Source organism: Metarhizium brunneum, chromosome 1 (genome assembly GCF_013426205.1).
Source record: "Metarhizium brunneum chromosome 1, complete sequence".
NCBI lineage: Eukaryota > Fungi > Ascomycota > Sordariomycetes > Hypocreales > Clavicipitaceae > Metarhizium > Metarhizium brunneum.
This window is the reverse complement of record NC_089422.1, coordinates 1412300-1424370: the sequence shown is the minus strand read 5'-3', so window position 1 is coordinate 1424370 and position 12071 is coordinate 1412300. Positions and strand designations below refer to the sequence as shown.

General features: G+C 51.0%; 6 protein-coding genes across 6 annotated transcripts; 4 read left to right on the top strand and 2 right to left on the bottom strand.

Moving 5' to 3' along the window:
• Positions 1-1153: 1153 nt before the first annotated feature.
• Positions 1154-2627, top strand: YTM1 (Ribosome biogenesis protein; the record flags this gene model as incomplete). Its single annotated transcript, XM_014686602.1, has 2 exons — positions 1154-1250; positions 1303-2627. 2 exons carry the CDS (start codon positions 1154-1156, stop codon positions 2625-2627), a joined length of 1422 nt encoding a protein of 473 aa, XP_014542088.1.
• A 143-nt stretch (positions 2628-2770) lies between these two features.
• wrn (Werner syndrome ATP-dependent helicase) lies at positions 2771-4468 on the bottom strand (the record flags this gene model as incomplete). Its single annotated transcript, XM_014686601.1, has 2 exons — positions 2771-3363; positions 3424-4468. 2 exons carry the CDS (start codon positions 4466-4468, stop codon positions 2771-2773), a joined length of 1638 nt encoding a protein of 545 aa, XP_014542087.1.
• A 604-nt stretch (positions 4469-5072) lies between these two features.
• On the top strand, positions 5073-5620 carry LSM5 (U6 snRNA-associated Sm-like protein; the record flags this gene model as incomplete). The annotated part of the gene is made up of 6 exons (XM_066129569.1): positions 5073-5097; positions 5152-5208; positions 5285-5323; positions 5379-5406; positions 5465-5528; positions 5591-5620. 6 exons carry the CDS (start codon positions 5073-5075, stop codon positions 5618-5620), a joined length of 243 nt encoding a protein of 80 aa, XP_065985724.1.
• Positions 5621-5996: 376 nt separating this feature from the next.
• On the bottom strand, positions 5997-6577 carry POLR2J (DNA-directed RNA polymerase II subunit; the record flags this gene model as incomplete). Its single annotated transcript, XM_014686600.2, has 4 exons — positions 5997-6196; positions 6253-6363; positions 6421-6479; positions 6534-6577. The coding sequence occupies 4 exons, from the start codon at positions 6575-6577 to the stop codon at positions 5997-5999; spliced, it is 414 nt and encodes a 137-aa protein (XP_014542086.2).
• Positions 6578-7515: 938 nt separating this feature from the next.
• MTQ1 (Mitochondrial MRF1 N(5)-glutamine methyltransferase) lies at positions 7516-8586 on the top strand (the record flags this gene model as incomplete). Its single annotated transcript, XM_014686599.1, has 1 exon — positions 7516-8586. One exon carries the CDS (start codon positions 7516-7518, stop codon positions 8584-8586), a length of 1071 nt encoding a protein of 356 aa, XP_014542085.1.
• A 594-nt stretch (positions 8587-9180) lies between these two features.
• Positions 9181-11968, top strand: YTA12 (Mitochondrial respiratory chain complexes assembly protein; the record flags this gene model as incomplete). Its single annotated transcript, XM_014686598.1, has 2 exons — positions 9181-11092; positions 11163-11968. The coding sequence occupies 2 exons, from the start codon at positions 9181-9183 to the stop codon at positions 11966-11968; spliced, it is 2718 nt and encodes a 905-aa protein (XP_014542084.1).
• Between the last annotated feature and the right edge of the window lie 103 nt (positions 11969-12071).

The following is a 12071-nucleotide window of genomic DNA, read 5'->3' as shown; positions in this document are numbered from 1 at the left end:
CATCCGGTCATCTCAAGACCCTAACCCTAACCCCGGGTGTGCACCGCCCGTCCTCGTGGCCTCGTTTCATTCATTGTTCAAGGTTCACAGCACATGGTTTGTGGTGGCTGTTTTAGCACATGACAGAGACCCCAGCATTGTAAGGTCCAGTCCGCAGTACCGCCGCGACTATTGACTTCAAATAGCGAGTATGGCAATTTACCCCCTCAGACGACGCGAGCAACAACACCAACAACAGCGCTATCGGGCAACGGCAAGTGAGGAGGCTGGGTTGCCGCAGGTGACCAGCTCGAGGTCATTGTGCACCACATCTCAAGTGCGTTTCTTGTTGGCCTCGTCAAAGAGCAGCACCTGGAGAATTATGGAGGGGCGGACGGCAGCCTGGTTGGCTTTGCACATCTGCAAGGTGCATGGTGGAATGGCGCCCATGACGAAACATTGCGGGGAAGGGCTGGACGAAGCATGGGAGTATCGATGTATGTACGTATCGTCAACGGGGTCAACGACGGTGCACTTCAGGGAAGTGAGCCCCAAACGGAAAGTCGCTCTCTCGTTTTAAAGGACAAAGTTTAACGTCCCTCGGTATGATTAGCCCGCCAACATCCAAGAAATGATGCCACCCCTTGTCCACGGTGACCAGCCAGCCTAGTACGGAGTACTAGTTTGGAGGTGTGAAGTTGGTTGAGGTCCCTGCTTGAACTTCTGCAGTACCAAGATGGAACTAAGTGATCGCTGCAGCTCAACTTGAAGTGCCAATTGAAAAAAATCCAGAAGAGAATCTTCCGTATTCTGAGTTAGATTCCGACTCAAATGCCATATTGGAAAGAGAAAAATGAAAAAAGTCAGTTCTGATTCAATTCCCGCTTTCATTACTATTCGCAGCCTCGCCATTATCCACACCTGATTGGTCAAATTATCCAGCGTCTCTCCCCGCTGTGGGTCTCGAAAACTGCAAGGCTGGCTCTGATTCCCAAATTTTTTTGAATGTGCCGGTCTTTGTCAGTCGAGATTGTGTGGAACACCATCGCAGCATTTTCACCATACCATTGAGAAGGTAAATTACCACACCCCTCAAACTTTGGCCAGTGACTTCGCTAGCCAAGGAATTTTGCTTACTGTCATTACAGTTTGCCAAGGAGCACTTGTCGCCAAGATGGACTCCTCACCGACCCAGGTGAAAGTCATCTTCACCACCGATGAGCAGGACTTGCAGCTCCCAGAGTCCAAGAGACAATTGCTTGTCCCAGCAGGTTCGCTTTATTGCCTCTCTTCCATAACAACTGTCATGCTTACGTATTGCAGACGTTAAGCGATATGGCCTCTCTCGGATCCTCAATTCCGAGTCCATGCTGGACACATCGTCTCCAATCCCGCTCGACTTCCTTGCCAACGGCACATTTCTACGCACCTCTATCGAAGACTACCTTAAATCGAATGGCCTCTCATCAGAGACGACTCTCACTCTCCAGTACGTTCGCAGCTTGATCCCGCCCGTGTATCAAGCTAGTTTCCAGCACGACGACTGGGTCGGCGACGTTGATGTCTTATCAGCAACAGCCCCTGCTAGCAAGGGTATCGACGGCGTTGTCAATGACAGAATTGCCAGTGCCTCGTACGATGGCCTAGTAAGAGTATGGAATCCGTCCGGCGAGGCGATTGCGACATCTAGTGCCGGTAGAGCAGGTGGGCACACGTCAAGAGTCAATGCCGTGAGGTGGCTATCTCCTTCAAAGCTTGCATCGGCAGGCCTTGACAGAAAAGTCGTCATCTGGGACTACTCTGAGTCAGAAGACAACTTCTCGGGCTCGTTGAAACACAATATGGAACTATGGGGCCATGAGAAGAACATCAACGCCATCGACGTCAACTGCGCTACGAAACGAATCCTCACTGCCTCCTCAGACGGGCGTGTCGGCCTATGGACCTCGTCCAAAAAAGCTGCTCCCCAAGCTGATGCTGAAAGCCTGCCCTCGTCCCATTCCGCTAAGCGTGCCAAGTTATCCGCCGCCAGTAATACTGCTCAGCGTGGGCCCTTGGCCATGATGCCCATGCACGATGACCAAGTCACTGCCGCCATTTTCCACCCACACGACTCAACTGTTGCGTACTCTGCGTCTCAGGACCACACCGTCAAGACAATCGACTTGACTACACAGAAGGAGGTTTCAAGATTGACAACCCTCCATCCAATCATGTGTGCGGCAGCATTACCAGGAAATTCGCTCGTCGCCGCAGGCTCTTCGGCGCGACACATCACCCTCCTGGACCCCCGAGAGGCAGCTACCGCCACTGCAGCCATGACTCTCCGCGGCCACATCAACATGGTTGTATCCTTGTCACCTTCTCCTGATAACGAGTACTCTTTGGTATCCGGTTCACACGACAGCACCTGTCGCGTCTGGGATCTCCGGAGTGTACGGCCCGCCACGTCTGAAGAGGGGTCCGGCAGCGTCAGCGAGCCAGTGTACACCATTTCCAGGGAGTGGTTAAGCGGCAAAAAGTTGCCGCCGGCTGGTGATGGTGCCAAGGTGTTGAGCGTCGCGTGGGACAAGTCTTGGGGCATCGTAAGTGCAGGAGAGGATAAAAAGGTGCAAATTAATAGGGGTAGAGGGCTTTTGGCTTCATAGATTTGCGCATGACAAGTAGACAATTCATCTCGTAGGGGTATGCATTTATTTCCAAATCAATTCATTCTTGTGCTTGGAGTTGAACGTATCTCATATGCAAAATGGTACAGCCGTATCTACGATTATGCGCCAAGTCAAGTTCGTCACGTTTCTTCATCAGTCCTCTCACAACTTCTCACCAAGGCCCCATACCTACTGCCCACTTTCATAGCACGCTGATCCAACAAGGGTAATACCTCGGATTTCAATCTCCCCTTATCATAGGTCATCTTTTCACTGACAATGGCCTCGAGAATATACGACACAACAGTGTTTGTTTTCAGTGGCGGATCTCTCAGGAGTTGAGCAACGGCTTCGGGATTGAGGTCCAAGTTGCTGTGCCAGACAAAGTATGCTCTTAGGGAAGTCGGCGGCGCCGAGACGCCCGAAGTCTTGGATTTGCGGTACTCGGCTGCTTTTTTCTCGGCTATGAGGATACGAGCATCGCGTACTGGAGGTTTGGCTGGGATTAGCGGCAAGGCTAGCAGCTCGGCTTCGAGTTCCGAACCGAAGGAGCTAAAGGAGCCGTCAGATAGATGTCCTGCTTCCTCTTCTGGCTTTGATTCCGACTCCACAACTGGGATCGGGAGACCTAGTTCGGCGTGGTGAGGCCTTGGGGGACACGGATTTAGTCTTTTGCGTTTTGAGTCGAGGACATGGTATAACTGTATACCGGCATAGGCGTCGGATGCCGCATCTGTGGCTCATTAGCATTTTACTTTTGGAGGCTGAGTGGGGTGTGCACCAAATTTCTTACATAAAATTTGCTTGTAATCCAACCGCTTCATCCAGTTACTCGACCGGACGACGTCGCCTTTAAATAGCGGCAACTTCAAAATGTCATGTACCTGCGTTGACAGAGCTACTGCCACCTTGTTGATGAGCTTGGGCGTCTTAGCCGCTGTGTACTTGACCTGTTTGTACAGATGGCTGAGTTCAAAAACACCCTGGACCTGGACGCCGAGGTAGTTCTTCATCCGGGTGCAGTCACCTTGGATGTGGACGCCGACTTTGCTCACATTGGGATCCTCCATGATTGTGCGTAGGGCAGGGGCGACAAGGTCATCTTCACCCTTGGCAAACATGGCCACGTGGAAAAGGCCGATACGGCCCGGGCTCGCGATTTGGATAAGAGAGATGTTTTCTCGCGTTCCGGAGCTGCGGGATGCGTAGGGGAACCACTCGAGGTCGAAGCCGAGGACCGCCTCTCCGAGGAAGTGCTTCCTGCAGACTTGTTCCGTGGTATGTTTGCTCGTGCAGTAGTGAACTTTTACTTTTTCAACGGCCCCTTGATCGCTAGTCCGCTGATACATTGTGTGTGACCAGAATGATTCAGAGGAGCCTGCTTTGGCGGCGCGGGCTGCGTAGAAGAGGGACGGGGAGATGTTGAAGCTTAGTGGTGTTAACGGGGGTTCAACGATTTCCGGGTCGCCTTCTGGATTGGGTTTGGAGACTTCTTTGCCTTGTGAATTCTCACTTTCTTGATTAATGGTGGTGGTAGGACGTTGAAGTGGTATTTGGGGATTCGTCGACGTTGAATTTTTACTCGGTTGAGGGATGGCATCATGGCGTGTTGTTGCAAGAGTAGCCAAGTCTTGTTCCATTACAGCATTGGCACAATAGCCAAACGGTTCGTTTGTGAAATTATTTCTGATATCATTGTCCTCACTCGCCGTCTGCACGAAACGAGACATATCCAGCGGAGGGTACAACGGAACAGAGTTTGATGACGGAGAGAATCGAATACCCAACTTGGGACACCATAGCTTCTTCTCCCCAGCCACACGCAATGGCCGAGCCATTGTTCCTATCAGCCCTGCTGAGGATGAAAAAGAAAGTATAATGCCAATGATTGCAGGTCTTTCGTGGTGACGACGTCCCCTTTGTACACAGCGGCCGGCAGGTCTAAGTGATTTGGCCCTACCAACAGCCTGCAGACCGGCCGTGTTCAAGTATGTCATGAATGGCCGGGAATATGCAACGTGAAGTTGCAAGACTGCATGACGACGGCGGCCAATTACCATGGCCTAGCGTAAGCGGGCTGTGGTTAAGCAGGCAGCCATGAGAACAGTTGATCGAGGACCTCAAGAGGTTGGGATTGGCTTCACGGTTGTAGCCTTGTAGGTACCCACGTCGCTTAATGCAGGAAGGCGCGACTAGTCTTGGTGTGTGCTGCTTATGTAAGTCAACATTCCCATTGCTGAACCACGCACGTGGAGACAATCCATGTCGGGGCTTAATGTGATTTGAGCGCCCTGGTCACTACGATTCTACAATCCTTGCTCCGGTGAAATATCCAACAAGAGCGCCAACAGACTCCAAAGGAGGCCTTTCTTCTTTTCTCTATTGCCGTAATACAATCTTTCGAGTACGGATACGCTGGCTCGCTATCCGTAAACATCCACCATGGCGTCCCAGTTGCTGCCCCTCGGTGAGGCGTCGTGGCCCTCTCAGAATCTCATATTGCCTGCTGACAGTCGAGTAGAACTCATTGACAAGTGCGTTGGTTCAAGGATATGGGTTGTCATGAAAGGAGAAAAGGGTATTTGCCATTTATTGATCCTCTAGCTTCAAGTCCGCGAACTTTAACACGGGTGAAGAGGCTAACTCAGAGCTAGAATTTAGCGGTACGCTCGTCGGATTCGACGATTATGTCAGTAAGTAATTTTACGTCGTACATTGCATCGGGCTCATGCTGAAATTATGGTATAGACATGGTTTTGGAGGATGTGACGGAATTGTAGGTCTATGTGTTGGCTCTCATTGCACCCCAAGGTTTACTGACAAGTCGTCTCTAGCGACTACTCTGGAACGCACACCAAACTGCCCAAGATTCTGCTCAATGGCAATAATATCTGCATGGTATGGTGGACTATTAGCGACAACTTGGATATGTGCCCGCCCATATGCTAACATCTGTGCAGTTGATTCCCGGAGGTGAGGGGCCGGCTTGAGCTGTGAGAGTGGGCGAGATATAATGCCATGTGGACATCAAACTCCGTGTCAACAATACGACCGATCTCACCAACGCAGCAACTGAGGGAAATTACGCAGACAGTTTAAGAAGTGAATATGCATTCATCAGGACTTTGTCGCAAACGCCTACACGCTAGATGTGCTTGCTTCGCGATGCCCCAGATCGAGCAAATTAATTATTTTGTAAAGAGTTAGGTCTTACAAATGCAATTCCGGTGTCAATATTCCCTGTTTCCTAGTCTACCACTCCTCGAGACAAGAGTTTTCCTTAAAAATGCAAAAGCAGGTACCAGATCACCCAAAACGCCGATACACCTAAAGATATCTCATTCGGCTGTATTGCAGTATTGCAGCTTAGAAACCAGTCCCTTGCATGTTGCCCTGCTCTCCAGTGTTGGTGATGCGCCGAAGTTCCCATTCACGTGTGAATTCTTGGTGTAGTGACTCTAGCTGGTTGATAAGCTTTTCGCAGACGGCGGTGAATACCTCGCGGGGAGTTTTGGTACCGTCTGTTTGGACGCGGATAAAGAGCTGAGGGACATTGGGGTGGCCGACTACCAGGGTTACGTTAAACGGCTGATGGTATATGGGGGAATGTGGGAATGCGTACGCTTGTAGCCAGCCATGTAGACATTAGGGTGAGCCTTGATGTGCTCAGAGAGGAGGTTGCCCAATGTATGATCCTCCTTGTTCAAAATAAAGTCTGATGTGTTGGACATGCCTGCTTGACGTTAGACTTACGACATCGACTGAGGTGATATTTTTCGAGCCCACACACCAGAGTACACCTTCTCCTCAATTCGTTTCTCCCCTTCGCTCAGCAAGAAGAGCTCGAAACTATATGTCGTTAGTCATGTGTTGGGCAGAGAATGTGGTTCAAGTGCACGCAACGGATCATCTTGGAGGTTGAAGTGCTTTGGATTGCAGCCGGTCATGGCGAGGTGAGAGAGGACAGAGATGCGCTGAAGGGATAGGGTGTCGTATTTTCGCAGCCCAGTTTTGTTCGTTTTGGGGTGAATTTTTTAACATTCCTCCTGCAAAGATAATGCAGCACCAGCCGGTTACGTGTGTTCCGGCTCGCAGCTGTCAGAGATGCCAAGGGCCGACGGGCAGCTGACACGCCGACAGCTCACTTGAACTTGACTCATGATCGTTTCGTAGTGGCTTAAAACCCCCAAGCCGCAATTCGCCATAATATTTGTTTGGGGAAAGTACGCCTGAGCAAACAGTCCTCTCCATGCTGGCATCATCCAGTTTCGGCACTCGCTGACCGGCCACAAATGTGTTCAAACATCAAAATCTCCGAAGGTATCGGGTATCATCATTGGCTGAAAACGTTTCATGCAGACTTACCGATCTGGTGCGTTCATTCTGTACTCGGGTCTCTGAAACCCTGGACGTCAATTTCAGAGTGAACGTCCCGTCGTCGAATAAGGATGTGATGAGATGCCCTGGGGCCCGGATCGACTCAGATAATCGGTCTCGTAAATTTTTCTACGAGACTTTGTTGAAATACTTGAAAAAATTTATATCCAAAAATATAACACCGGCGCTGTGGTTCACAACAGTCGCAATCACAGATCGGATCGTTGAATCACGAGTCTAAAATGGGAACCATGATCTTCAGTCGCCAGTCAAATCATTGGCGCGCAAATGGGTATAACTCGGGTAAACCCCACCACGAGACTGGGCATGTGGCGCCTTTCACTGAGACAAGCCGCATCACTCAATTGGCCCATATTTTTTCTCTCCGAACATCTCGTCAGGCTCAACGGGTTGGTAACTTTTCCTCTTGCATTCTTTTTCGACTTTGGCTATTATTACTCAGCGGTAAAAATTCTCAATTGTCTGGATCATGTAAAGCGGCCGGTCAATGCCACGACTTCCACCATGGCTTCTCCAGCAAGCCAAACAACGCTCCCGCAATCTGGCTGCTTTGGTTCCTGCATGTCGCGACATTCAATCCGCCAAAAATGAGCTCCGCTGGCTCACAGAGTATGCGAGGGAGACAACGACGCACTCAGACAGCAAGGCTCAGCGACTCAGGTTACTTTGCCAGCGACGACGTCGTGGGGTGCCTCTGCAGTATATTCTCGGCTCTCAGCCTTTTGGACCCCTGGATATTAAATGCAGGTCGGGCGTGCTCATCCCTCGCCCGGAGACAGAGGCCTACACATACCACCTTGTTGATCTGATCAAGACGGGAGAAATTTTGGGTAGCAAGTCAAGCAATGATACTGCCGAGTTGAGCATAGTTGACCTTTGCACGGGCACAGGCTGCATTCCTTTGCTTTTGTATACTTTGCTTCAGCCATCTTTTCGGCGCTTACGTGTTCGAGGAGTTGACATTTCGCCCCAGGCAGTCGGCCTCGCAAAGCTCAATGTCCACCATAATGCCAAGCTAGGCAATATTGCGACTTCTCAGCCTGATCAAAAGCTTGATATCTTGAGGGGTGACATCTTCAAGGACCAAGATATTACCCCTGTAGCCCAAACTCCTTGCGACATATTGCTGTCAAACCCACCATATGTCTCCCAAAGGGCCTGGGATTTTGGCCAGGGGGGTCTGGGATATTCTGTTCGCAAGTACGAACCGCGCTTAGCCCTTGTTCCAAATCATGATTTGCCTGTTCCAGCTGGATGGCTGCACGAAGATGTGTTTTACTCTAGACTGCTGGATATCGCCATGTTACTAAAACCGAGTGTCGCGCTTCTCGAACTGGGAGAAGAATCACAAGCTCGTCGTATATTAGGCCGTTTATTTCAACACAGAGTAGCAGAGTTCGTCATGGCTGAGGTTTGGCGCGATTGGCCAGACCTAACCGCGGCTGACGGAGAAGCAGCAGAGCTTGTTGTGGAATTGAATGATATGTCTCGAAGGATTCCGGTAAGAGGACGGGGCCAGATTCGGTCAATTCTACTACGCTTGCAATGGGATATTTAGCTTTGATGACGGTCTCGGAAGCAATGAAGCCATATGCTACAATGCTTGATCAAGGGTTCATCTTTGTCGCGGTGTCTCCGAGTTAAGGATGGATGCCCTCAAAAATCCAGTACGTTGCATTTACAACCAATGCTAGCCTCAACCCTCTCAGTACAGATGCGCAATTTTGAGGGAGTTGACAACCTTATTATTAATCCGTGACCAACCCCACATTTTAAATGGCTTTTCTTTTCTATTTGTCTGCCACACTACGTACAACGATTTTCATGTCTTTGTCGCCACCTCATGGTGCCTACAGAGCTACCCTGGAGACCCACAATTTCGAGGTTGATCCACGTGACGCAGTTTAATTTCTGGTTCGAAGTGGACTCATCACCAGAAGCTTCGAGTCTTGTATTTGCCGTCAACCCTTTTCCACGTAGCGTTGGATTTTCCCCTGCCTACGCTACTGTTGGGTGTGCGCCCCTTGGATCGAACGCTGCTGAACTGTGGAGGACTGGTCTACGCGGCTCATGAGATAAGGCGCTCTTCGTCCAATCTTTCCTCACCAACTCCGGTGGTTCCGCTTCCTGCGACAGCTCCGATATGCCCAATATGTCAAGATATCTCCGACAATCGAGCCAGCTCGCGCGGCTAGCTAGGCTCTCGCAACAAACCAGTCTTCACCGGAGTCTACGATTGCCCGCAGCGTCACGGTCGATTCCCACACGGACAGTGACAGGTGCCTACGGCCTCTCTGTGAGGTACTACTCATCTTCAAAGCCGCCGCAGCCAGACGAAGACTCGAAGGCGAACAAAGACAGTACTCCCGAAATACCCAAAAACCAAAATGAATCTGAAACCAAGACTGGTAAAGAGAAGGATTCTGATCTTACAAAACTCGCGCCGCTTCCCGAAGGATGGATTCGTTTATCAAAAGACGAAATTGCTCAGCTAGATGCTTTCCAGAAAGTTCTGCCAGAGGCTCAAAGAGCCACTTTGAAGGACATCCTGCGAGGTCTGCAGCAGACTGGTGCTCCCGCTGAGGTCCGTGACTTGTTGGCCAAGATGCGCAGAGGTCCGGGCAACTTGTCGATACTGGACAAGGGCCGACTGATGCGATGCGTATTCATGATGGCTGAGCGTTTGGCCGAATGGGAAGTTGAGGAGCAACGAAAAGGAAATCGAATGTTTGATCAGAACCAACGACCGGACCAAGAGCAAAACGATGCTCATACTGGCAAGAGTGAGCCCGAATTCGAAGCTCGTAATAAGAAGCCGGATGAGGGCGGATCACATCACCAGGGACCTGGAGGCCCCAAAAAGCCCGAGCGAAATGGCTGGATGGACGCTCTTCAGACAGGTCTCGTTCTCGGTATCACGCTATGGGCGGTTGACTCGCTCAGCAAGCCATTCTCTGAAAAGGAAATCACCTGGCAGGAAATGCGGAGGGCTTTCCTGGATAAGGGTCTTGTACAAAAAATGGTTGTGGTCAACGGCTCTCAAGTTCGTGTCGAGCTGCACCCGGATGCTGCCCAAGGCGATGCTGGCTCCAATGGCAAGAGGACCTACATTTTCACCATTGGCTCCGTAGAGTCATTCGAGAAGAAGCTTGAAGAGGCTCAGGATCAACTTGGCATTCCCGCTTCAGAGAGAATACCCGTTAGCTACGAGGCTGGTGGCAGCACAATTGGTAACCTTCTCTTGGCCTTTGGCCCAACCCTACTATTCATCGGTCTCATTTTATGGACTCAGCGATCCATGGGCGGCCGGGCTGGTGGCGGTGGCATGTTCAACTTTGGCAAGAGCAAAGCTAAGAAGTTTAACGCCGAGAGCGCTGTCAAGGTCAAGTTTGCCGACGTTGCTGGCCTGGAGGAAGCCAAGACCGAAATCATGGAGTTTGTCAGTTTCTTGAAGCAACCCGAGAAGTTTGAGAAGCTTGGCGCCAAGATTCCTCGGGGTGCTATTCTGGCTGGCCCACCAGGTACCGGAAAGACGCTCCTTGCGAAAGCTACTGCCGGCGAATCCGGGGTTCCCTTCTTCAGTGTGAGCGGATCCGAGTTCGTCGAGATGTTTGTTGGAGTCGGTCCTTCTAGGGTGCGAGACTTGTTCGCTGAGGGCCGCAAGAACGCTCCATGCATCATCTTTATTGACGAAATCGATGCCATTGGCCGTGCGCGAATGGAGAGCGGACGTGGATTTGGTGGCAACGATGAACGAGAGGCCACGCTGAATCAAATCTTGACTGAAATGGACGGTTTTAACACTCGTGAGCAAGTTGTCGTGTTGGCTGGTACAAATCGCGCAGACATTCTGGACAAGGCCCTCATGCGACCTGGGCGATTTGATAGACACATCTTTATTGACCGACCGACCATGAGCGGACGCAAGGAAATCTTCAAGGTGTATCTCAAGAAGATTGTCACCAATGAAGACCAAGACTTCCTCGTCGGCCGCCTTGCCACTTTGACTCCTGGATTTTCTGGTGCCGACATCTCCAACGTTGTCAACGAGGCAGCCCTCATTGGTGCGTACCCATACCCATCCGCGTCTATGACTTGTGTGTGTGTGAAATTGAATGCTGACGAATATGACAGCTGCTCGAGGTAATGCCGAGGAAGTCAAAATGATACATTTTGAGCGAGCAATCGAGCGTGTCATTGGAGGGTTGGAGCGCAAGTCCCTTGTGTTGAAACCGGACGAGAAGAAGACGGTGGCTTATCACGAGGCTGGGCATGCCATCTGCGGCTGGTTTCTTCGCCACGCCGACCCTCTTTTGAAGGTCTCTATTATCCCTCGTGGGCAGGGTGCTCTTGGATATGCGCAGTACCTGCCTCAGGATGCTTACCTGATGAACACCAACCAGCTGATGGATCGCATGGCGATGACAATGGGGGGTCGTGTTTCGGAAGAACTCCACTTTCCCACTGTGACGACTGGCGCAAGCGACGACTTCAAGAAGGTATCACAAATGGCGCGAAATATGGTGACGCAGTGGGGAATGTCTGACAAGGTTGGACCCGTCTTCTTCGAGAACGACCCGAACCGGATGCAGAAGCCGTTTGCTGAGGCAACGGCTCAACAAATCGACCAAGAGGTGCACAGAATTGTGGATGAAGCCTATCAACGATGCAAGGACCTCTTACTCGAGAAGAAGCGCGAGGTTGGGCTCATAGCCGAGGAGCTGCTGAAGAAGGAGGTTCTTGTCCGGGACGACATGGTTCGTATTCTGGGCAAGAGACCATTCGAAGACAACAATGAGGAGTTTGAGAAGTACTTTGGGGGTGGCAAGGAGGAGAGCGCACCGCCAGCACCATTCCCTGCGGACGAGACGGACACACCAAAAGAAGAGCCTCCAGCTCCGGCCCCAGCCTTCAGCCAACATACTGATGGATCAAGATGACGTGTGGTTTTTTTTTTCGAAGACGAAGGCTATTTTCAGAGAAGCGACAGGGGTTACACAGCAGCCGAAGTGATTTTTGATATGCTGGAAACGTGATGTGGCC